Raw genomic sequence first — 26948 nt, 5'->3', positions numbered from 1 at the left:
AAAAAAAATTCAAAGCACAGTATCCTATGTTTGAATTAATGAACTGGGTTTGGGAAAGAACTAAAGAGAGGTTACAATATAAGGAATTTTTAGATTGTACACCACTGTGGGGGTTTACCGATAGATTTAACACTTTTAGATTATTCAAGGTTTTGAATAGGGAAGGGAGTGTATTTTCTTGCCCAAATTTTGAATAATGGGGATTTAAGATTTAGTTTTACAAGTTATAGGATCTGTGATTTTAAATTCCCTCTATCTTGAGGAATCAACAAATTTGTCGGTTCTTTCTACATTTGGACATACCACACAATTCCCGCAAGGTTTACACCCCCATCTTGGTCCCCTAGTGTTTAGGAATGTGCTAATTTCTTTCTTCTCATAGTGACTCTTCACTAAGAGGTCCTTTAGATAATTTGCTCTCCAGGCAGTGATGCCTGGTCTGAGAGGGAGATACTGTGCTAAGATTTGCCTGATCTCAATATCAGCCAATAACGCTAAAGTATGTTTCTCATTTTGTCCCATTGACAATGGTAATTCAAGATAAATCTTACCTCCCAATTTTTGGCTTCAGGTAGAGAAGTTCCAGCCTCAACTTGGTGTACAACTTGGTGTACTCAGGTGTATGCTTTCCTGAGGGAACGTTGGCTATAGCTGCGGTCATGGAATCTTCTTTTCAGTTCGTCTGCTTGTTTTTTAAAATCTTCCTTATTCTCCGTATCCGCAGATATTGTCCAGTTGGTATGGCATTGATAGTCTCAATTGGGTGTAAAGATGACATGCATTTACAGAAGTGTCTTTTCTGTGAACATCAGAGTGGAGAAAGCCAAATTGATTACGGCTTATTGTAACGTCCAAGAACTCGACTTTATTTCTGCTGATGTGGTGGATCAGCTTAGTGATGACACCATTCAAATTTAATCTTTGAAGAAACATCTCCAACTGCTGGGTCGTACCCCTCCAGACGACTAGGATGTTATCGATGTAACGCACCCATAAAATGGTGTGATCCATCCCGAAATCCTGCTCGTCTGTTAGGAGGTCCCTCTCTCACAGCCTCAGGAACAAATTGACGTATTTTCCGTGCCGTAGAGCTGTAGGAAGAAGGACCCCCAAACACAAAATAATTGTGTGAGAGGACGAACTCCAGCCATCTTCATGTCTAATGCTTGTGTAGCGTGACTCTTTATAGCTTGCTATAAATAAATGGTTAACGTCAAATTTTATTAGTTCCCTTTATGATTCTTTTTGGTGTTTGGTGGCAAGTTCACATGATCCTAGTGACGCGTCCCTAGGATCTTATGTCAGGGACACATCTGACCTACTTCAAAGAATTGAGGGAATACAGCTAGAGGAAGACATGATCCTAGTGACGCGTCACTAGGATCATGTCATCCTCTAGCTGTATTCCCTCAATCCTTTAAAGTAGGTCCGATGTGTCCCTGACATAAGAAGGTAGGCACTCAACAATACCCTTGAGATGATGAATAAAATTTGACGTTAACCATTTATTGATAGCAAGCTAATAATTAGGCTAGAAGGCAACTGAATTGATTACCAGTTTTAAAGTATCGAAGTAGCAAAGAAAGATCTACAATGTTCTTGTCAGAACTTGCAAATTGTTCTGATGGGATCAGGTTTCAGGCTTCTTGCTGGAAAATCATACCCAGTGCTGCCTGTGATTGACAGCTCCATTTCTGATCCTGGGAAAGCTACATGTGTCTTTGAACTCGTTTTGCCTGCAGCTGCGGTTTAAGTGATGGACGGGCTGAGCCAGTCAGTGCTGGAGGTAGTGTCCATTACTGCCTTACATTCTGCCCAGTCCTTCATTTGGTGCTGGTTATTGCAGTCTATCTAGTGCTCTTGCCATTGCATTTCTTGCTATTCTGTGTATTGACTTCTGCTTTGCCTACTGAACATTCTATTTACTGTACGAATCTGTATCTTTGCCGCCATCTTGGTTTTGACCCGGTTTGTTTTACTTCACTTGTCTGTCTGTATCTGTTGTTTGTCCCTCAGTATTGTTTATCTCCTAGTGTGACCCCACCTTCCTGTCTGTCTTGTGTCGGTTTCTGTTACCAGTGTGAACACTGACCTATATCTGTATTCCGGTTACCTGTCCGCTCCACCATCTAGCAGCTGTCAGACGAAGTAGGTTTTCCTGTCATCTTGTAGGGTCACTCAGGGACCGTCGAATAGGTTCTTGATAATGGGTTCGCCCTTATCAGGGCGGTTTATCTTCTTTAGGCAGGGCCTTAGACCGCAGGGACTGAGTTCGCCACCACCTACCTAGTCTGACATCTAGCGCCAAGCCTGGTTGGGGTTGCACGGTTGCTGGACAGGTACTGACAGTTCTATTTCATATAAACAGTGTAGGCATTGTGCACTGGTATAAGCCATGCTGCCATTTTGTTGGTGTGCACTGCATGGGCTGCTTCCAATATAGTACAAGCAGAAGCCAGTTCTAAATCTTCCCTATGAGATTCTTTTTTGACATGTGACATGGCAGACTAGAAACTGTGCCTAAGGAATATGATTAGGGTATTCCGGAAAGAAGAGTGGTCATCATTAATTAGTTTACTGGCAAAGAACTCAGATATTAGGCTAAGTATGTAATCAGTGGTGGGGAAAAGAGTTGGCCAAAAGGGGGGAATTTTACAAATTGATCTATATTGATGGAGGCAAAACCAAATCCAGCAAGGGTCGGGGTCAGAGTGCGAGTTATAGAGTGCAGAAGTAGTGCAGCAGAGTTGTAACCTAGTATGTAGTCTTTTCCACCTGGGCTATAAAAAGAATGAATTCTTGGATAGAGGGTTTTCTTAGTCTCCATAAATCAAACCAGCCAAGTTCATCAATCAAGGAGGAGAACCCAGATTGAAAGGGAGTATCTAGGATTGGCCTGAATCTTTTAAGGGTAGCATGAAGCCGTGCATTAAAGTCACACATAGAGTAGTGACATGAGGGAACTGTGATGCGTAGCAAGCTGCCTTCGTGTAAAATAGATGAGGAGAGGTTAGGGGGGAACGTATACACCCAGAAGCACGTAAGGACAGCAGTCAATATGGCCATGGATAGAAACAAATTCTCCATGGTCTTTTCTAGTAGCCAAGGGTTCTATCAGGAAGGAATCCCCTCCAGTGGAAGTTGTGGGTTAAGTGGAGGGTGTTTATGTTGGACACCAAGTGGCAAATTATGTTGGAATCATGTCACCCAATGGTGGTAAAGACTAAGTTTTGTTTATGGGATTCTACTACTCCTATGACCTTCCTCAAAAATACGTTCAATAAAATAAACATATGAGGCTAAGCCCTGTATAGGAGGGATAATAAAAAAAACAAGTTTAATCGAGTTATATAGCGATAGTGATTTATAGTGGCAAATTATATAGGGAATTCTGTGTGCTAGACAAACTTACACAGACTATTGCTCCATGTAGTCAGCTCCTAAACATAATATTTAGGCTACTTTAAGAATTAACAGATGTAAGGCAAGATAAATGCATTAATGGAGTACAATTGACCATATATATAAAAAACTGTGCAATGAGTATAACTTCAACCATTGTGGTGAAAGGTGGAGCAGGAGAATGAAGAGGATGGATAGGTAAGAGTAGGGGTAAGAGAGTAAGATATAAGAAAGGCAGGATCCATTACAGGACAGGATAGGATATACTCATTGCTCAAAGCGGAAAAAAAGATCAGTCCATCAACGTCAACGGCAATAAAAGTCTCTACTGCATCTTGTTGGTCTGCGAGGAGTGTTTAGCCAGTTGTCCGCTTCAGCTAGGTTGGAGAAACATGGCGTGACATGGAATGAGACATAAACTGTGCCCTAACACTAACCTGGGTATCTCAGATGAAGAGGTAATAGGGTTGAATACTAAAATGGCTCCTGGCACTAGTAGGCCTATATTAGACAACAATACAAATGAATATCTGAAAAAATGTATGATTTATCAGGGCCATTGACTTTTGTGAATAAAAATCTGTTGAGCTTATTATTAGTATATTTACCGTACGTACACACATATGTACTGTATAGGCTTGTTGAGTTTTTTTCTTTGAGAACTAATTGACAGTGAGCTGAAGTTTTGGGTGGTGGGTCTCATAAGAGCTTCACTTAATAATATATCTTAAAATATTGTTTAAAGGAAACCTACCACTTGTAGTGGCAGGTTTCTGATGGAAATACCGGGCACCAGCTCAGGGTGAGCTGGTGCCGGAGCTTATTTTCGTTAGTGTTTTAAACCGCGTTATCGCGGTTTAAAACACTTTTTAAACTTTATAGCCGGCGCAGGCAGGTACGCGCTCGGCGCTTACCATGCGCGCGGCTACATAGGAAGTGAATGAGAGCCGCGCGCATGGTAAGCGCCGAGCGCGTACCTGCCTGCGCCGGCTATAAAGTTTAAAAAGTGTTTTAAACCGCGATACCGCGGTTTAAAACACTAACGAAAATAAGCTCCGGCACCAGCTCACCCTGAGCTGGTGCCCGGTATTTCCATCAGAAACCTGCCACTCCAAGTGGTAGGTTTCCTTTAATACATAATTATTGATACTGATTTGTGCTTGCAATTATTTTTCAGAAAAGTGAAAGATGTATCTCCTGCTGTTACTAAGTTTTTAAGGAAGGCTATTGCTCTTAAATACCTTGACCTTTCTGGGACAAAACTACCACCAGATGTACTAAGGTATTCCCTTATTTATTGCATAGCTCTAAAATAAATACTATTTATATGTGATACTTCTATTGTTGCCTTTTTCAGTGTATGAACAACAGTGACATTTTTAACCATTTTCCTCTAGATATTCTGTTTTGTACACACAAATGTCTACTTTATTGTTTAAACTTTGAAAATATTCCTGAAGCAGAAACCGACATATTTATACCTTAAAGAATAATGATATTTGCTAGTACCCTTGCAATGTGATCATTGATTCAGTTCTATTAACGAAGCATAAAAATACATTTTTTATGTAACACATAACCAACAAATTTGATATTTTACATGTGTTTCAAAGTCAAACTCTGATTCTTTCTAACACATACAACTCTGCAATTCACAGGAATATATCTTATACATTATCTAAAAATATGTAAATGAGCATGAGGTGCTCAGGCTGACGTCATCTGAGCGCCTCATGGCTCCACCATCCGCTAATTACACTCCCTCCCCGGCACTTATTATTCACCCCTCTGTCACACCAGCTCTCCTCAGACAGCCAATGACGTCACACACATACATGTGCGAGAACACCATTCTTTGCAAAAGAAACCTGTTCTTGCGCATGCTTATTCCTGAAAAGAAGAAAAAACACTGCCATCAACCCCTAAGGTAATGTGAATAATTGTGTGGACAGTCTACCATCAGTAATCTGGTGGTAGATGTGATTTTAGTACACACAAAAGGTATGATTTCATTGAACCTTTTCTATCGATTTCTGTCCCTCAGGGCTGATTTACATTGGCTTCTTTATCTGAATCATTGATTTTCTACTGAAGCTATTCTAGTTTATGGACTAGTTTTCTCTTCAGTGATTATTAACTGATGCCTTACTGAACTTCATTTCAATTAGCTTTTTCACACCATTTTTTTCCCCAATGATCCAATGTTTTTGGTGAACAAAAAAAAAAGAAAGAAAGGGACTACATTATTTTTCCCTCTGACCACTGATCGGTGGAGAAAAACTGAATTGTGAAAAAAACCATTGAAAATCTCCCGTGTGCCCCTTTGTCTCAATTACCTTGCAAGGTCCCAGTGCTGTCTCCCGTGGCTTGGCGTGCGCAGCCCCCTCTCCTAGGGCGCGCAAGCGCCGGCTCTGTAAAATTTAAAGGGTCGGTGGCCCCGCTTATTAGCACTGGCTGGCTGCCAATTCTGTTAAATATCCAGCCTCTTCCTGTGTCCCCTGCCAGATCTTTATATCTTGTGCCCTAGAGAAAGCTTTGTTCCTATGCCCTGTGCTGTTATTGTGATTTCCTGTTATGACCCCAGTTCCGTTGTTGACTTTGATCCCTTGCTGTCCGTCCTGACCTTCTGCTACATCCACAACTCCGATCCTGTGCTGCCTGTTCTGACCTCCTGCCTGTCCCCGACCACGATTCTGCTCAACGTCTCTGTACCTCACCTTGGCCGCCAGCACTGACAAAGTCACACCTGTGGAACAACCTCGTGGTACCACGCCGCAGCAAGTCCAACCCGCTTTGCAGCTTGCTCTGGTTAAAACTGGGTACCACGTAGACTCTGGTGCCAAGTGTCAGCCTACGTCATTATCCGCGGTTGTCCGGTGGATCCACTACCCCTGGAGCCTGACAACCTGTAACATTGTTTGCTCAAACCACAACAGCACCCACCGAGAGAGGGTCCTTCCATCAGTAATAGGTAGAAGTTTAGTTCGCATGTTAGAAAAAAAACACCCGGATGGGAAATGACGGTGCTGTTGTAGCTCAAGGAATCAACGTTACTAGTAGGAAAAACTATTGCTTTCCCCATTGCCATGACAGCACCCAGAGATTTACAAAGAATCAAGTTTAGGGAGGGATAACAGAAGTTAGAAGAACCTTCGTGCCAAAAGATAACTCTGCTGTTGAGGATACATCAATGCGATAAGATCTGAAGAATGTAGGTGGTGTAAGCCAAGTAGCTGCACAAATATCTTGTAAGGATGAGTTTCTAAACTCAGCCCACATGGTTGCCATAGTGTAGTGGACTCTGACCTGAGGAGGAGGACTATCTTCAGACTTATAGGTTATACAAGGCACACCAAGATGTTATAAGCAATATCAAATGCATTAAAGCAACAGCCAAAGAGTCCCACAGGACAAAACTACAACTTATATATTCGAGGAAGCTGATCAAATTAGTTTGACAGCAGTTTTCTCACATAATCCCATGTCATGTTATAAAGTTATTATCATTGAGATACTCCAGAACATCATCATTTGGAAACCCCTCTTTTTTCGCTACAAATGTTAACTTCCCAGCAGGGCCTGGGCCAGCACTGGGCATACCTGGGCAAGTGCCAGGGTTGCTGGGGGGTCCACATAAGGATGCACATAAGGAATCCACAGAGTTGTTTCTAATGAATCCATGGGTTATGAGGGGGGGGGGCTGTATATAAAATAACAATGAGGGGGCTGTATATAAAATAACCATGAGGGGGCTGTTCTTTTTAAGTTTCTCAGTTTTTAATGCCGCCATGTGAGTTCACTACAAAGGGGCCCACTAAGCCTCTGTCAACCAGGGGCCTGCTGTAACCTGGAGCCAACCTTGATTCTCAGACTATTTTTTTTATTTTGCATATTTGACAGTTTTGTGGAACAGAAACTTTTCTTAAAAAGATAGGCCAGTAATAAATGCTGATTGTCTATCCTCAGGGCATTTCCTTGGCAATAATTAGTGGTTTTGCAAACACAGAACACACAGCTGGAAGCCATTGGTTCCACAGCTGAGTGCTACCATGGCTCCTATTGCCGCTGCAGCTATAGTTCCTGGCTGTAGCAGGGTCGCACCAAACCAACTACTTAAGGCAGAGGCTGTAGCAGGTGCAGTTATAGTCGTAATGTTACGACTGAGCCTCTGTATAAATAGTATTTGATGCTGTTTCTGCTGGCTATCTTATCCTGAACTATTATAAAATTTTACATCAAGTCTTCAAGGGAAAAAGTAAAAGTTGACAAAAAGAAACAAATAAAATAACTTTGCAAACCTTCCTTCAGTATCCAATACTTTGGATAATACAAGCATTAATAGTCTGGACAATAATTCATTAATTAGAAAGACCCAACTATCCCAAGTGTGCCTTCTACTCAGCTGTTCCTTAGGGTGCATTCACAAATTAAGTTTTTTTAGATGCAGTTTTCAAAACTAAAAGCAGTTGTGGGCCACAATGGGTGATGCTACTCCTCTCTTTTTCACTCCATTCCTAGTATGGATATTGAAAACTGCATCTAAAAAACTAAATGAGTGAACGCAGCCTCTGGCAAAATACACATTTCCTTCCCAAAATCTGCTTTAGAAGCAGCTACCCTGCCATAATATATAGGTCGGGATTGTGGAATATCAAAATACAAATTGGATCGAAAAACTAAATATATCTGTAAATTTTTTTCCCAAATTTCAGCCTCTTAGTCCAAGGGGGCAACTTTAAAATCTTAAATGGAAACCTCTATTTTTATCACAGATTCATATTCTCCAGGAAAAATTACACTGATTACACTACGATTCAATTTATTTTCATTGACTTATGGTGCTATAATTGTCAAAATTAAAATGTGTTAAAAAATTTTTTTAAATGAGGATATCTCAAGAAATACACATTGGATCAAAAAACAAAAAAAGTGTGATAAATATTTCTTGGTTTTCTCTTCCTGGCTTCAAGGATTTTTCACTGATGTCTTACTGACCCATTCTTTCTAATAAGCTTTTCCACACGTCAGCTTTTTTTCCACCGATCCACTGTTGTCTGTAAACACAGAAAGAACAGGTTCTAAACTGATCAGTGAATATAAAGTCTAACAAATGGAATAGATCAGTTAGGCAAAAATCACTGAAGCCAGGAAGAGAATACCAATCTGTATGTGTCCATAAGCCAAAATGGGTTCAGTGAAAAAGTGTCTGCAAAAATGTTTTAAAAACATCACAAATGGTTTTCAAGCCTCATTAGTAAAAAAAATTTTTTTTTTTTGAGGACCCATAGACTTCTATTGCCTTCCGTGATCTGCATCAGTAAAAAAATAGGACATGCTTCATAATTTTTTCTTTCACGGTTCAGTGAAGATACAAGCCAATGTCAAAACACACACAGAAATTAAGGTCTTTGTGAAGCACCTGTGGAAATCACTGAACCACGGATGTGAAAAACTATGCCAATGTGAAAGAGACCTTAATGTGAGCCCCCTTGCCTCTCACACATCATAGAGCTTGATTAACTTAAAGGGGTATTCAGGGAATATGAACGTCTGATACAAAAACCCATAATGCTATAAATAAATGAATGTAACAAAATTCAATGTCATTAGTCACAAAATGGAGCTTAAATAGTTTGATTTTATTATCACCAAGATGGCGACCACTGGAAACTACAAGTCCCAAGATCCTTTAGTTCTCAGTAACTCCTCCTCCTTCTTATGCTCTGCTCCCAGTGATGATGTAACAGGTTTTCTTGCTCTGTTACCATAGTAATGATGTGTAACTGCCATCACCACAACACTGGCCATACTGGATGCATTGCAACCAACCGACTGCAGCCAAACATAATGGTGATCACATAACCTGCCCAGGCAGGTGCAGGACATGTGATGTGGACATGTGACCAGCGGCCATCTTCTGCTCTGTGTATGCTCTGCAACAGACCACGTGGAGGAAATTAACGGACTGATTAAAGGGCCAGTAGCATTTTAACTCTTAATTACAGTCTATGTCATCAGCATTTTTCTGCTAACTGGAGCAAAATTTTAAATAACAACTAATTACATATTAGCTTATATTTTAAGGACCCATTTGTATATGAATTATACTGATTCCTGGAATACCCCTTTAAGTCTCCTCCCCTGTAAAGGTATGGATTTTTTTTTGTTGCCTACAAAGTTTTCAAATACAGAATGCTCTGCACTAAAGGGGTATTCTCATCACAGCAAATTAATGTCATTCTTTTTATTATAAAAAGTTATACAATTTTCCAATATTCTTTCTGTATCAATTCCTTACCATTTTCTAGATCTCTGCTTGCTGTCCTTCTATATTTACTTCAGTGGACAGAAACACAGGTGCACGACAACTCAAGTATCACACAACTCTGATTACTCTGATTTCTGTCCACTAGTACAAAACACAGACACATTCCATAGAAATGCAGCAAGCAGAGATCTAGAAATCTGTGAGGAATTGATACAGAAAGTATATTGGAAAATTGTGTAACTTTTATCATAAAAATAATAACAATTATTTGCTAAAATGGGAATACCCCTTTAAGTGCTCAAATTTGGTAACCTTGGATAGTTTTTAGAAAATATTGCATACATCTATTTTCAGATTTTGGACCTTATGTGTATTTATTATTTGTGAATTACATGCAGGTCATGAAGGGGGCAGATTATGGTTAAAGAGAGGGATTGCAGGGTTAATCCCTCTTACCACCATTAAAAGTTGTGGGGTATGCATTTCTTTGAGATGATTTCTATAACATTTCCATTTTAATTTCAGAGCAATCTTCCAAGGGCTCACAAATAATGAGAACATATTTCATCTCCACATGGACCTTAGTAATTGTGAGGTATGTGCATTATTATTACTAAACACTTATAATAAACAATAAAAGGGTAAGGGTGGTGTCACACGTGGCGTTTTGAACACGTTTTTAGTCAGTTTTTTTATTTTTCAAAAGCGCGACTATTTTTGTCAGTTTTTTAATTAACCCCTTTTCGCACCTTGACGTGATTGTACGTCATAGGATGCGGGTCGTTCCCGCACCTTGACGTAGAATCACGTCATGGCGATCGCCCGGGGGATCCCAGCGGTACGCAGTAGCTGGGATCCCGTAGTAACAGCCGGGATCACGACTATCGTGATCCCGACTGTTTAACCATATAGACACCGCGGTCATAGTGACCGCGGTGTCTATGGTGCATCGGCGCGACGATCGTCACCCTCCGTGCAGGGCACAGAGGTGCCGATCGTTACCATGGCAACCCTGAGTTCTGATCAGGACCCCAGGGCTGCCTATAGTAGCTGCCTGCTAGGATCATGCACTGTGCACGATCTAACAGTGCAGCTGTCTATGCATAGGTTGACTATGTAATATGCTGCAATACATTAGTATTGCAGAATATTACAATGAACAAGTGATCAAATGATCACTTGTTCATCCCCCACCCAGGGACAAAATAAAACAGTAAAAAAAGGTGCAACTAAAAAACAAATTATTTAAAAAGAATACAAGTCCCATCGCATGCAGTAATCATATAAAACATAAAAAAGTGAAAATCACCAAAAAAACACAACATGTTGGGCATCACAATGTCCGTAACAACCCGTCCAATAAAATAAAATGGTCACTGAACCCGTACGGTGAACGCCGTAAAAAAAACACAAAAAAACCTCACAAAAATTTTTACATTTTCACATCTGACCGCATAAAAAGTGATCAAAAAGTAAAATGTACCCCAACATGATACCAAGAAAAAGTACAGCTTGTCTTGCAAAAAATAAGCTCTAAACCAGTGCTGTAAACAAAATAATATAAATGTTCTGCCCATTGTTACACGGCGATACAAAAACAAGTAAATTTCTCACAAAATGAGTTCTATATTCTGCAAAACAAGTTAACCATAAAAAAGCCATATAAATGGGGTATCGCTGTAATCATGATAACCCATAGAATAAAAATAACACATTATTTTTATGGTACGGTGAACGTCCGAGGAAAAAAATTCTAAAAACCATAAACAAGAATTAATGATTTTTTTAACCACCACCAAGAAAGAGTTAATAAAATCTGATTATTAGCTATTGAGCCCCCCTGTATTATGTACCTGAACAGTGGATCTCATCCACAAAAAAATAATCTCCCATATGTCCAAATTACAAAAAAATAAACATTTTATAGCCTGTAAGATTTGACATTGCAGATCTGCTCTGAATGGCGCCTCCTTCCGTTCTATGCCCGGCCATGCGCCCATACAGCAGTCACCACCACATATGGGGCATCCTCTGACTCGGGAGACATTGGGTATCAAACTTTGTGGAGTTTTTTGTCATTTAATACTTTGTGACAGTTTAATTTTTGGCCAAAATTAATATATTGCCTAAAAAAAATTACAGCTTGTAAATTAGACCTCCATTTTGTTTTAACCACTGTGAAGCATCTAAAGGGTTGACCTTAATAAAATTTATTTGTAATTTTGGAAAATTGCATCTGCCTTCTTTCTTGAATATAAAAAAAGCATCTAAAGGGTTAACATACTTCTTAAATTTGATTTTTTACACATTGAGGGGTGTAGTTTCTAAAATGGCATAATTTATGGGGGTTTACTGCTGTTTAGGCCTCTCAAAGTCAGTTAGACCTGAGCAGGTGCCTCTAAATAAGGGTTTTGGCGTTTTTCATAAAAATTAGAAAAATTGCTCCCAAAATTCTGAACCTCCTAACAACCTAGAAAAGAGAGAGGAGGCATAAAACCCTGCGCCGATATAAAGCAGACATTTGGGAAATGTTAGTTATAAAGTTACTTGGGTGCTATGACTATCTGCCTGAAAAGCAGAACATTTTGAACTATGAAAATGAAGAATTTTTAGAAATTTTTGCCAAATTAAATTTTTTTTCATAACTAAACACAAAAGATATCATCAAAATTTTAATATTACTTTGAAGTACAATGTGTGACGGTAAAACAATCTCAAAATCCCCTGGATATGTTAAAGCGTCAAAAAGTTATAACCTCCTATAATGACACAGGGCAAATTTTAAAAATCAGGCCTGGTCTTGAGGTCTAAAATGGCTTAGACACGAAGGGGTTAAGATAATTGGTAAAACCGGACAAAAACAGATGCGTTTTTAAAATGCATGCGCTTTTTTACGGACTAAAAATGAATGACTAAAAACGGACTAAAAACGTAAAAACATCATGTGTGACACCACTCTAGGTGAAAATAATTAATGCATGCAAAATGTAGATACCATATATATTGGAGTATAAGCCGACCCACGTATAGGTACCTAATTTTAACACAAAAAAAACTGGAAAAATCTATTGACTCAATTATAAGGCTAGGATGAGAAATGAGTCACAGCCTCCACCCAGTAAATAGCTAACCAGCCCATGCCCTATAGAATATAGCTTACCAGCCCATGCCCCCTAGTATATAGCCAGCCAGCTAGTATATAGACAGCCCATACTCCTCAGTATGTAGCCAGCAATCCCCTGCCCCCAGTATATAGCCATCAGCCCCTGCCCCCAGTATATAGCCATCAGCCCCTGCCCTCCAGTATATAGCCAAGCCGTCTGCCCATGACCACTAGTATATAGCCAGCAGCCACTGCTCCCAATATATAGCCTGTCATGCCCTCAGTATATAGCCTGCCAGCCCATGCCCTCAGTATATAGCCTGCCAGCCCATGCCCTCAGTATATAGCCTGCCATCCCATGCCCTCAAGTAGCAAAAACTATAGCATGATACGTTTACATGTTAAAATGCATGTTTTTTTAAAAGGGGCATTCTAATTCTTAAATATACTTATGATAAAAAAATAACATATTCTCTAATTCACTGTGTTAGTGATATATATTCCTCTACAGCAGCCATCTTGGATCAAGAGAACCAAACAGCAGCTATTTTCGTTCAAGCGGCCATAGTAGTATTAGCCGGGGGTCCAGCACTGTCCAGCTAATGTCAAGATTAAAACTTCATTTTTATGTAAACTGTTTGCTCATCTGCCAGCTTCTCCTTGACATTTAACGAGTGGCAAGTCTGTCCTTCACTCCTGTCCTATATTATTTCTCTAGCACCTGCTTATCTTATGTTTTGGCTTGCCCGGGTCTTCTTCTCAGGGAAATTAGTATAATTTCTCAGGCCTCTGAGAAGAAATAGTTAACCTTTTTGGAGAATGTCCTGGTAAAATTCATTATGGCCAATAGGATTGCAGTATTCTATCTCCTTGTCACGCCCGCTTTTCTTGATGACTCTGTATTTATTAGTGCGCTCAGCCGCATACATTAAACTGGAAGATTCTCTAGTCACTAAGAGACTGGTGTGTCTTGGGTTTGTGCTCTCGTCCCGGTACCAGGCAGCCATGAAAGAACTAATTTACATTTCCATCAGTCCTGGAGTTTGCAATTTGGTTGCCCCTTGATCCGAATGTGAATATTCTGAACTTATTGTTGAATTCTTTTTCTTGTAGATTTTTAACTTAAATTTATTCATTTTTAAGATATACCACCCCACATAAGAGATCAAATGCTTTAGAAAACCTGCTTATTAATTAAAACCTATGTATCTTTGTATCACATGCTGAACTGACCAGTCGTGTGAATGAGGCCTGACACCAGGGCCGCATCTGCCATGAGGCAAGATGAAAATCTTGCATTAGGCGGCAGTTGGCAGCTTCCTGTAGGGGGTGGCATTGCACAGCCCAATAACCTCAGGCAGACGCTCCACAAGAAGAAGCCCTTGTTGGAGAGCAGGGGAGCGTCACCACAGAGGTGATAATGCTGCTGCACAGAAGATCAATCTCTTCCCTGCCTGACCCACAGCAGGAAAAGCTGATGGCTGATACAGTATGTAGGATGTAGGATTGTGAGATCTGTGCAGGATAGAGAAAGAGATCAGTTCCTGTGTCACTACATTGTTTGCATCCTCCCCCAAAGTCCTTACCCTCTTGCTGAACAAGCAGATGACTGGTTGTGAGACAGCATACTAGATGCTGGAAGGTATGTGAGGACTTGCTGCACTTACTAGAGTATAAAACTGTCCTTGACATGCACATCCCGGCATCCCAGCATGCATGTATAACTCCCCCTCCCTGGTGTACTGGCAGACATGTTTTTTTCATGGTTTTAAACAGACTGTCTGCACTAATTACATATGCAATATACACATGCACATGCTGAGATGTACCAGTGCTGAGATTGTTGTGTAGCTGCTTTACTAAGGGTTGTGCACCAGTTTTCTGTTCTTGCATGTTTTTTCTAGTGCAAACTGCTTGCACAGGTATTTAAGAAGTGTCTGCGTCACATTTATGTTGCATGCGACCTTTTTGTGTTGCTGCTGCTCTATTTTTCACGCAACAAACACTTTGTTATTGAAAGGGGCGTTCCAGTGCTCATTCGGACCATCACATTTATCATGTTGCACACCCCATGTTAAAGGTGCACCAAAAAAAAGTGTCAGGGCAGTGCAGGGTGCGCCAGATTCATGAAAAACCATATATATAGTCCCAAAATTGGTGTGGGCAATTTCCTGTGCAATATTAAAATTATGCAGCCCGTTGTGGAAACTTTATTGTGTGGTATTGGAGTATTTTGTTGACGGTTTAACTAAGGTATCCTGAGATATGCGTATTATATGAGCGATAGTCCCTTAGCGATAGTACCTTAATCCTAACAGTAGGTGTCAGTCTTGTGATCTAAATGAGCCTGAGATTGTAACACTGTTATAGTTATTTTGTAAATACAGTGTCAATTTAAATCTTTGCTTGTCTACAGGCTCATGTGTTCCAATATTTGTCGGTACCGCTGTAATTGCTCTATAGTTAACGTCACTGTCAATGAGCACTATATGCTCCACTCCATATATGTACACTAAAGTCTCAGGGTCTTCTATTTAGTCTCAGTTATAAGTTGCTGTGCCTTAGTGGACTACATTCATATCTTCCTTGTCGTCATATACTCATTCCTGGTCGTTAACAGTCAATAGAACAATAACAGCGGTTATATGACCTATAGCTCTCATTCAGGGGCCTTGGGGCACACACAAATGCTGTGAGAATGAGATGAATCCACAAAGTGGGAAAGTAGTTGAGGATAGCAAATCGAAGATAAAACAAGTGGTACAGCATATTATAATGCTAGTACACACTCTAAAATTATATAACAGCCTTAATAAACAAGTAATAGTATGGTACAAAAAAGTCTACAATTATCATGTCTACAGATATCTGTAAGTTCCGAATTGCCACCACAACAAATAATTCTACACCTTATGATAGCATGTCACATTGGTGGGCTCCACATCAGGCTGTAATTCTGTTGTATCTTGGAGTGGATTTGAATATGAGGCTTTTGCATGTTTCAAAGAACTGATATACCTTGTCCTCTTTGTGTTAATATGCTTCATTCCATGTAAAAAATAATTGTCAAAATAATTTATTTAGAGGGGGGAGTGGCTGAATCCACCGTGCAATGAAATGTATGTGGAATGTATGAAAATAAATTGTGTGCTTTTATTCTAAAACACACAGCGGGGCACATTTTCTTACCCGTCCGAGTCGCGATCCCCGCGTTCACCGTGATGATGCACTGTGCCGCGATCCATGTAGATCCTGCGCCCAAAAATCCTGCATGTGTCGCTCCCTGATCAGGTCCACCGGAGTTCATCTTCTTCCTCCCGGTGTATGTAAGTGCATGGCTTGCAACACAAATTTAAATGTTAAATCCCGCGCTTAGTCCAAATCCGTTGGATCGTCCTATGGCCCATCCCACATCCGGATCGATCGCTGAAAAGTTGGGAGACCCGATGAAAATGTGGCCGCGGGACCCTAGTTAATAAGCTTCAGTATGTTTTGGAAGGTTTCTGAACTGTAAGGCATAATGTAAACCTCCTACCTGCTAGCACCTAAAAGTTTGATTGTATGTAGATGTTTTTTTTTTGTTTCTATAGCTTTTATTTTTTCAAAATTTTTCATACAACCAATACAAATGATATAATAATTGTAGGTATACTAATATACATGTGATAAGAAGAAAAAGTAAATTTCAGCTCACCATATATTCGTAGGTTCCATGCTGGCTAATTCAGGCAGCCGGTGCACGGACATGCTGTGTGGGGACCTGTCAGGAATCCATGAATCCAAAAAGGAAACTCCAGCATCCAGGCAAAAAACGATGTGTCATCAGATAAAATCCACTTTTATTGAAAAAAAACTTTCTTGGATATTTCTAGACCTAGACGTGAAATTTGTAAAAAGGATCGTAAGGCCAAAGGCGCAAACAAATGCCTCTCAATTTGCATCCACGGTAATTCTACAAAGCTTTGCTACCAAGTAGCCAGTTGTGTCAGATTAGTTGCCACATAATAGTGGTATATATTTGGGAGCCCCAACCCCCTACTAGTTTATGTTTATAGAATGTGCCTGGCTAAACGGGGAGGTTTATTTGCCCATATATACTTTGATAGATTTGATTGCATGGAGACAAAAAACTTATTGGTAACCCGATTTGGAGAGTGGGGAACAAATATAACAGTCTTGGCAGTAATAACATCTTAAAGGCAGCCATGAGACTTCTACTTTGGAAAGTCGCTTAATTTCTTCTTGTATGGATTGTAATAGTGGGGTATAGTTATGTTTATATAGTGCGGAAAATGGCATAGAAAGGGAGATTCCCAAGTATGTAATTTTCTGAGCTTGCCAGTCAAAGGGATATTTAGATTTCAGGTAATAGTTTATTAGTGCTGAGTAGAGATGAGCGAGCACTAAAATGCTCGAGTGCTCGTATCGAATAACGAACCCCATTAAAGTCAATGGGAGACCCGAGCATTTTTTCACTGATAGAAAACATTAAAAAAACTGTGCAGAATAACACATTACAGATGTTTACAGATGTTTTCCTTGTAAGAACACATTGAAATAACACTTCACTTTGCAGGTGTTCGCGCGTGTCTTCCGCTAAGTTAGGAGATGTGCCCGCTCTTCTGGAATGTGAAGAATTGTGTTCTTTCAATGTGTTCTGCACTTAAATGGTCCTGTTTTCACTGTTTTTATTCTATTCTTCACATTGCAGATGTTCGCGCATGTCTTCCGATAAGTTCGGAGATGTGCGCGCACATCTGCAAAGTGAAGAATAGAATAAAAACAGTGAAAATAGTGAACACAGGACCATTTAAGTTCAGAACACATTGAAAGAACACTATTCTTCACATTCCAGATGTTCGCGCACATCTCCTAACTTAGCGGAAGACACGCGCGAACACCTGCAAAGTGAAGAATAGTGTTCTTTCAATGTGTTCTTACAAGGAAAACATCTGTAAACATGTGTAATGTGTTATTCTTCACTGTAAACACTGTTCTTCACTGTCTTTTATTAACCCCTTAGGGACATGGCCCTTTTTCATTTTTGCATTTTCATTTTTCACTCCCCACCTTCAAAAATCTGTAACCTTTTTATTTTTCCATGTAAAAAGCTCCGTTTGGGCTTATTTTCTACGTAACAAATTGAACTTCATAGTGATGGTATTTATTATTCCATGCCATATACTGGAAAGCAGGAAAAAAATTCAGAATGCAGTGAAAATGATGAAAAAACGCATTTGCACAATTTTCTTGTAGGCTTGAATTTTACAGCTTTCACTAAGCGCCCCAAATCACATGTCTATTTTATTCTTTGGTTTGGTACGATCACGAGGATACCAAATTTGTACAGGTTTTATAATGTTTTCATACATTTAAAAAAATGTAAACCTTCTGTACGAAAAAAAAAATTCTTCATTTTGCCATGTTCTGGCACTAATAACTTTTTCATACTTCAGTGTACAGAGCTGTGGGTGGTGTCATTTTTTGCTACTTTTGATGACGTTTTTAACGCTTTCATTCTTAGGACTGTATAGGCTTTTGATCACTTTTTATCGATTTTTTTATATTTTTCAAAATGGCAAAAAAGTGGCATTTTCGACTTTGGCCGCCAATTTCCGTTACGGGGTTAAACGCTGGGAAAAATCGCTAATATATTTTGATAGATCGGACATTTTGGGAAGCAATGATACCTAGTGTGTTTAGGATTTTTACTGTTTATATTTATATCAGTTTTAGGGAAAGGGGGGTGATTTAAACTTTTACTTTTTTTTACTATTTTTCATATTTTTTTTCACAATTTTTAATTTTTTTTTTATCATTATTTTAGATCCTCCAGGGTATTTTAACCCTGCAGGGTCCGATTGCTAATACTATATACTGGAATACTGCTAATACTCGACCGAGCAGTATACTCGGATGAGTATACTCGCTCATCTCTAGTGCTGAGGTTTATCTGGAGAGCTTGAGTCTTCCATGTGTTTAACTTGTATAGGGACACCTGACTGAAAGATTGAATCATCTGTACCACTACTTCTATTGCCTGGGTTCGGTGAGTGTTAAAATCACATCATCTGCATACAATGAAATAAGATGTGTTCTCTCCCCCACTGTCACCCCTTTTATTGCAGATGTCGATCTCAAGGCCTGTGGCAGAGGTTCCATTGATAACATAAAAATCAGAGGAGACAGGGAGCACCCCTGCCTGGTGCCATTAGTGATGTCAAAGGAATCTGATAGTGTGCCATTGACGAAAACTCTGGCTAAAGGGCCCGAGTATAAAGCTTTCATAGCTGTTAATATGTTTCCCTTAATCCCCATCTTTTCAAGTACTGAGAAGGCGAACGACCAGTGTATACGGTCGAATGCCTTCTTGGCATCTAGGGCTAACATAATTGTCAGGGTCTTCCATCTCTCCACAAATTGTAAGATGTTTAATACTCTTCTGGTGTTATCTTGGGCCTGTCTACCTTTGACAAATCCAACCTGATCATCACCGGTTAAACTCGGGATCAAAGGGGCCAGGTGGAGGGCTATAAATTTGGCGTATATCTTCAGGTCTGCGTTTAGCAGTGAAATGGGTCTAAAGTTTTGGGGGACTTCAGCAGGTATGCCCGGCTTGGGGAGTGTAACTATAAGTGCTTCCTGGTTCTCTCCTGGGAAGTATTTCTTCTGATGTTACGGAGGAATGAGATTATTTATCTCTGCAGGGGTCAGTTTAGGTCTTTAGGAGAAAGGGTCTTCTTTCAAGTTGTATAAATTGCTATATTAGTCCTTAAATCTGTTAGCTATATCTTTTGGGCTGTATAATTTCGTATGTTGATCTTGTTTGTACATAAAGGGAATTTTAGTTTTCAGACTCCTGGCTTTCAATCTAGAGGCCAAGAGCTTCCCAGCTTTATTGTTTTGGGAATAATATTGTGCTTTAATTTTCTTTAATATATGAACATATAAACATAAGAGTGCAGTAGTAGGTGTCTCAGTTGGTGTCTGAGTTGCATTAGTTCTGTCCCTCGAGCCGTTGTGGGAGAAGTTTTATTTTCCCTTTCCAATTTAGAAATGGCATCTGTAAGTCGGGTGATTTCTTGTAATCTAATTTTTTTTTCAATGTGACCATATTTCCTCATGATCCCCCTTACAAACATTTTATGTGCATTCCATAATACCTCTGCGGACGCTGATCCTGATGCGAGGTTGGTTGTCTCGATCTGCAAGTAGTCTTTCTCTGTGCTATGTAATAATCTCCAGATGTCATATAGATCCACTTGCCAGATCCAGTTGTCCAAATTTGGGCGCCGAGAGCTATTACCTGAAGTGCACTAACAAACATCAATCTCCACCCGAGGGGGGGGGAGAAAAACAACTTGGCCCTTAAAGAGGTAAGCTCTGGGTGGATAAGAATGAGGAGCCAACAATATATTTACAAGAAGTCGATAGTATTCAGGGGGGTATACTGTCCTTTGTGCGACAATATGTATTAAGATTCAGGAGGGTTTGATCACTCCCCCCCCAATGTTCCAGTCAGGACAAAGATAATGGACAGTACTACCAATATTTTTCCTGTTTTGAGGGTAGACCAAGAGAAGTGGAAGTACTCCCTCTCCCTAGAGTAGCACCTATCATGCGGTCCCTAGGGATTCATAACAAGTACGGTACACTGTCTGCTGCATTATTAAAATACACGTCATCTAAGCCCACCCGACATGTTTCGCCTAAACTGGCGTCATCAGGGGTTTGGGGCGGACTGTGGCACTGTCTGGTGACTCTCAGCCCCAAATCCCTGATGACGCCAGTTTAGGCGAAACATGTCGGGTGGGCTAGGCTGATGTGAATTTTAATAATGCAGCAGACAGTGTACCGTACTTGTTATAAATCGTTAGGGACCGCATGATAGGTGTTGCTCTAGGGCAGTGGTTCTCAACCTTTCTACTGCTGTGACCCCGCATTACAGTTCCTCATGTTGCGGTGACCCCAAACCATGAGATTCGCAGTAAAAACGCAATAAAATTGCGGCTCCGATGGCTTTAGGCGACCCCCGGTTTTGGTCGTTCGACCCCCGCAGGGGTCGCGACCCACAAGTTGAGAACCACTGCTCTAGGGAGAGGGAGTACTTCCACTTCTCTTGGTCTACCCTCAATACAGGAAAAATAGGGGTAGTACTGTCCATTATCTATGTCCTGACTGGTACATTGGGGGGGAGTGATCAAACCCTCCTGAATCTCAATATATATTGTCGCACAGAGGACAGTATAGCCCCCTGAATACTATCAAGTTAGCCCACTGTCTGTTTGCACTTTTAACCCTTCACTGCACAGTTCTTTAACAAAAATTGAATAAAAGTTATATTTTAAATCTCACTATAGCCCTGGTGGATAGAAAAGCCGGGCGACTTTTTGTAAATATATTACCTGAAATGCAATCTACTTCTGGATCTGGAACTAAATTAAAGTCACAAAGACAATCACCTTTCCTTGTTTCACCGTATGCACCATCCTCATCACCTTCTGCAAGAATCCCACTTGTCCTCTATTTGGGGCATATATGTTAATTATAGTATATAAGACATTGTTTAGGTATCCAACAAGTATAACATTTCTACCTTTATCATCTATAATATTATTGAAATGTTGGAATGCTACTGTATTACATGTTGCCAATAACACACATCTGCTCTTTTTTCTAAAATGTGATTGGTATATTACTGGGAACTGCGCATTAGAAATTCTCCCTGCACCCTTTGAAATAACATACGTCTCTTGCGCGCTCAATATATTCCCTGCAAAAGACCTTACTTCCGACCACATATAAGATCGTTTGTGTGGGCTGTTTCAGTATCATAGTTTATACGGTTCAAGTTCAACCAAGGAAGGGAAGGGATTGGATGAGGAAGGGATTTAGGGAAAACAATTCTACATAGCATAACCATCAATATTATTTACGTGTAAAAAGGCAGCTAGACCCTTCTTGTAGCTGTCTGCTGTCCCTGTTGTAGCCAGCGCCTGAGGCAGGCTATTGCACTTATTGACAGTTCTCATAGTAAAAAAGTGGCAGACAATTTTAAGCCTTTTATATTTAGAGATATTATTTTAACCCCTGGTGCACATGGACATTATAGTACGTCCCGGTGGCTAGATACTTAGCGCACCAGGGCGCACTATAACATCCTGCTTCTGGCACCTGCTCACGAACGGAGACGGTACCAGAGGCAGCGTCTGTCAGCTGTCAAACACAGCTGACACCGTGGAACCGGCTCCGATCGCGGGTGTTAACCCCTTACATGACCGCGGTGTGTAAGGGTGTTTCTGCTATGGATCGGATTCCCCGTGCCGCTTACTGGGGGATCCAATCCTATTCTGGGCAGCCCCGAAGTCTGCCTAATGCTCCGGGGCTGCTCGATGTCCGAGGCAGTCAGATCCCTTCGGGTCTGACGGTAAACTGTCTGAACATGCGTCTGCATGCTCAGACAGTTTACACTGCTCTACAATGAAGAAGTATTGTAGAGCAGTGTATTGGACTTGAACCAGCGATCAGAGCATCGCTTGTTCAAGTTCAACTATGTATAAGTAAAAAAAAGTGAAAAACAGTAAAGTTAACACATTAGAATAAATAAAAAATAAATACATTAAAATATAAGCCCCTAAAATGTCACTTTCCCATAAGAACACTTAATAAACTATAAAAAGCACAAACACACAAAAAATATTCGGTATTGCCGCGTCCGTAACAATCTATATAATAAAACAGAATCGTTACTGGACCTGCACAGTAAACACCAGGGCAAAAAAATGGAAAAAACCTTCCGAAAAAAGATAATTTTTAATTAATACCTTTAAAAAAAATGCTCTAAAAAGTGATTTAAAAAAGTTACACACTCTAAAGTAAGACCACTAAAAAGAACAATTCTTCTCGCAAAAAATAAGCCCCTAACCAGATTTGTCAGCCGAAAAATAAAAAAGTTCTGCATATGAGTAACGTCGGTGATGCTAAAATTAACATTTTTGCCAAATTACTTTCTATTCAGTAAAAATTGGAAAAAAAATAAAAAAGACTATCTAAATTAGGTATTTTCATAATCGTAGTGACCCATAGAATAAAAATGATATACTATTTTTACAGTATGGTAAATGGGCAAAAAAAAACCACAAAAAAATGTTCCTAAAAATTGATGATTTTCATTTCCTCCACCAACAAAGAGTTAATAAAATCTCACCAATTAGCTATAGATGCCCCAAAATTATGTACCATAAAAGTGCATCTCATGTGGCAAAAAAATAAGCCCCTATAGGTCCACAATAAAAAAAACTTTAAAAAATTATAGCCTGTATAATGTGACATAGCAAATCTGATCTGCATGGCGCCTCCTTCCCTTCTATGCCCATACAGCAGGTAACCACCACATATGGGAAATCAGTGTACTTGGGAGGAATTGTGTATCAAACTTTGGGGAACCTTTTTTCATTTAATCCATTACAAATGTTTAATTTTCCACCCAAAATGAATGTATTGTCAAAAAATATTACAATTTGTAGACCACACCTCCATTTTGTTTTAACCCCTATAAAACACCTAAAGGGTTAACAAACTTCTTAAAAGTGCTTTTTCATACGTTGAGGGGTGTAGTTTCCATAATAGGGTCATTAACAATTCTAGCTATTATTTAGGCCTCTCACAGTCAATTAAAAGTTCAGCAGGCAATTTAAATATTAGTTTTGGTGATTTTCCCAAAAATTTTAAAAATGGCATCCAGATTCTGAGCCTCATAACATTCTAGTAAAATATGTGGAATCTTAAAAAAAAACCATGCCAACATAAAGCAGACATTTAGGAAATGCAAGTTATGAATTTATTTGGGTGTCATGACTATCTGCATCAAAAGTAGAGAATTTAGAACTTTGAAAATAAAGAATTTTTCCAAATTTTTGCCAAATTTAGTTTTTTTTCATAACTAAACACAGAAGATATCATCAAAATTTTTAAACTAATTTGAAGTACAATGTGTCACGAGAAAACACTCTCAAAATCCCCTGGATATCTTATATTGTTCCAAAGCTATGAGCACTTATAGTGGCACAGGGCAGATTTGAAAAATGGGACCGCGTCACCTAAATTTTCGGCACTAGTGCTTGATCAAACGCCGCAGTGTTAGAGTGATAGCGTTACCGGAAACCTCCGGTAACTATAATCTATAATTTTAGACCTTAATTATGTCACCTCATCAGCTAGGTCATAATAGGCATCAATCAGTTTATTGTGCGATGCCACCACACTGCCCATCTAACTCCCTATGTGATCCAATGGCCGCACTGAGTGGCCGTACTAATTGGGCTACATCTTCTTTGAAGGTGCGCCGTAGTACCGATAGCATGTACTTCATGGTCATTTCTGTGAGCCCAGATTCTGATGCAGGCAACATATCAAATAAATCAGTCCCTTTATAATTCCCCTCTTTGGACTTGGAATTATGCTCCAGCCCCGTATTTTCACTCACCGGCTCTTGTAGCCTCGGACGTTGCTTCACTGGGCTGCCATGATGTGATGAGGGAGCCGAGGGACCCGCTGTCCGGGACCCTGCTGATTGGGGCCTGCTCTCCTCTTTTTCCGATTCCGGTGCTCGAGTATCTTGTGTGTCTTCTACTATGGCGTCTTTTTCCGCCTTGTTTACGCTTAACAAATGTGGAATGGATGGTGCCTAGCTGATCCTCCTCACTCCAGGCGGGGTTCCCGCGGAGTGATCTGGGTGCGATGGGGAAGGCTGAGATACGAAGCTGCCTACTGCACGAGGCGATCCGCCATCTTGGATCTCTTCCTATCCGGCTGCTCGTTAAAAATCTGTAAGTTTACAGGGTCTTCCTCCTCGACACCATTTCTGTGGTCTGCTTCTCCTAGGATAGATTTCGCCTGGTTGTAGCTGTGTTAGTCGCTTGTTCAGCCTGTGTGGGTCACGGAGCTCAGCTAATGTGCGTCCATGCGCTCCAGTTTTCTAGCCACGCCCTGTATGTAGATGTTTTTAGTAAAATTTTCCATTGCCTCTCTCTCAGAAGTCATGTGATAGAAACAGAGCAGGACTAAGGCTTTTGCCTAAACACAGTAAATCAATCACATCAGTGTTTTATATCCGTTGCTGGAACACTAATAAAGTTTGCCTGGAAAGGACAAGGACTTTAAAGCTGGATTTTCTTCTTTTTCCTTGCTGTTGCTTTAGCCTCAAGCAATCTGAGCACAGTCCGTAGGTCTGGCAACAAGGGAAAAGTTGAGGCAAATCTAGACTTCATTTGTTTTGTACAAGGAGAATTAGTGGTGAAATACCTGACATGAAAATATCTCCAAGCTTACTAACGGGAGGGAAGAAGGGGTTTTGTTTTAGATACAGGGGGCAATTGGTCATATGATAGGTGCCACAAGGTAGTTGGAGAGACTGTAACAGAAAGGGCATACTCACCATTATAGTTAGAATGTGTTGTTGAGCCTTGTAGCCAGACTTCTGTATATTCATTGTTCTAATATTGGGGAAGTTCAATCCTCAAGGGAGGCTTGGCTGTTGTAATATGTTTAAAGCAATCATAGATGCCTTGCCATTCCATATAAACTGATGTAACAGTTAATTCATTTAAATTTCTTCCTTTAGGGTTAGGTAAATAGGAAGAATCTGAAAAAGATTAAAAAAAAAAGGGCTGGTAATTCCCCATCTTTAAAAAGGAACAATCCCAAAAAGGCAAGAAAGCATTGGCACTCACCATTACAAAGGCCCAAACTTTACTGCATATCTTCTAAAACATCCAAGTAGCTATGGGGAGTTGTCACAGGAGGAAGGAGGGTCCCACGAGCAACAGCTGTTTCACGCATGATGCGTTTTCTCTAGCTCTAACTCACGGCGTCTGTACCTGTGTTAGGGGAGGATTTACGATATCCTCTTTTAGTGTGAGCTGGTCGTGTGTCTCAAATTAGTTAAAGCATGTGTGCACATTGTAAGGAATGGCTCAGACAATTGCTGATTCAAGTCTCACTCATGCTACTTTTCTGTGCAAAGCAGCACTGCACAAGTTTATTTGGTTTCACAAGTCTACACTCACCGGCCACTTTATTAGGTACACCTGTCCAACTGCTCGTTAACACTTAATTTCTAATCAGCCAATCACATGGCGGCAACTCAGTGCGAAATAAAATAAAAGTTTTAGTCCAGTGTGCCTAGGACCGGGGCAGACATGATTTGCCAGCTTAAGGCTGTGGAATGCATCAATTTCCTCCTGATTAAGGGCAAATGGTGGAGAGGCAATGCAGTCATAAAGGGGCAGCATCAGGCTGGAGGCAGCAGACCATATCCTAGGCCTGCAGTAGCTGGCCAGCCCTAGAAACATGTGAAGAGGCTTAGGGCCTAGGGACAGGAGCATATTCTGGACTGCCAGCTTTCTTTCCTTTGTCAGATATCTGCCTGTGGCTGAGAAGAAGTGGCCTAGGAAGATCAACTTCTCCAGGCAGCACTGGAGTTTGTCTCCTGAAGCTTTGCAACCCTACTGGAACATAAAACACATAACGTCAATAGATGCATCCTGGCAAACCTGAAAAATAGAGGCACAGAAACAGTAGGTCACCCGCATACTGTAAAAGAACATCATCCAATAAGGGGTTTGTCTGCCAGTCTACTTCCTGTAGGGCCATGGAGTACTGGCTGGGGGAGCCCCCCCCCTCTTGTGGGAATCTGCACCAGGTATACTGGAATACTTAATTGGTAAAGGCAAATATATACAGGCAATCTCCATGTAGGGGCACAGAGAGTAAGACATTTGCCAAATCAAAAATAGTGAAGTATGTGGCACTCTCGGGGATGGCTTCCAGTGAGGTGTTTGGGTTAGGAAACACTGGGTTTCAGTACACTCATTGGCAGCTTGGAGGTCATGGACCATCCTACATGTATCCTGCTGTTCTTTTTGGGTCTTTTTCTTGAACGGGAACCAGTTAATCTTCACTGGGCTATCAAGGGAGGAGTCTCACATCAGTTCTACAATAAAGGGAGCTAACTCTGTCTTGGGGTGGGTGTGTTTGCTGACGTCCTCGTCCGTTACCATCCCCCGTAGTCTTGCCCTGCTGGGGGCATCTCCATTTCCTAGAATGTGGCCACTCACTTCAGTCACTTCAGTAATGTCTCTTCCCTGCAAGTTGAAGCATGCCCACTTGGGTCTA

General features: G+C 40.5%; 1 protein-coding gene across 5 annotated transcripts in view; it reads left to right on the top strand.

The window, feature by feature from the left end:
- The window catches only part of LOC140070832 (capping protein, Arp2/3 and myosin-I linker protein 3-like), an 813581-nt gene that overhangs the window by 334219 nt on the left and 452414 nt on the right, over window positions 1-26948 (top strand). For all 5 annotated transcript variants that reach the window (XR_011848999.1, XR_011848997.1, XR_011848998.1 and 2 more), the window contains exons 16-17: window positions 4580-4684; window positions 10196-10265. Coding sequence is in view for 2 of the 5 variants with exons in the window: in XM_072117787.1 (XP_071973888.1) it covers window positions 4580-4684; window positions 10196-10265 (175 nt within the window). In the remaining 3 variants the exon portion in view is untranslated. The remainder of the gene's footprint in view (window positions 1-4579; window positions 4685-10195; window positions 10266-26948) is intronic.

Source organism: Engystomops pustulosus, chromosome 7 (assembly GCF_040894005.1).
Source record: "Engystomops pustulosus chromosome 7, aEngPut4.maternal, whole genome shotgun sequence".
In the NCBI taxonomy this organism is placed as follows: domain Eukaryota; kingdom Metazoa; phylum Chordata; class Amphibia; order Anura; family Leptodactylidae; genus Engystomops; species Engystomops pustulosus.
The sequence above is the reverse complement of the archived record's forward strand: the minus strand, read 5'-3'. Positions and strand labels throughout refer to the sequence as shown.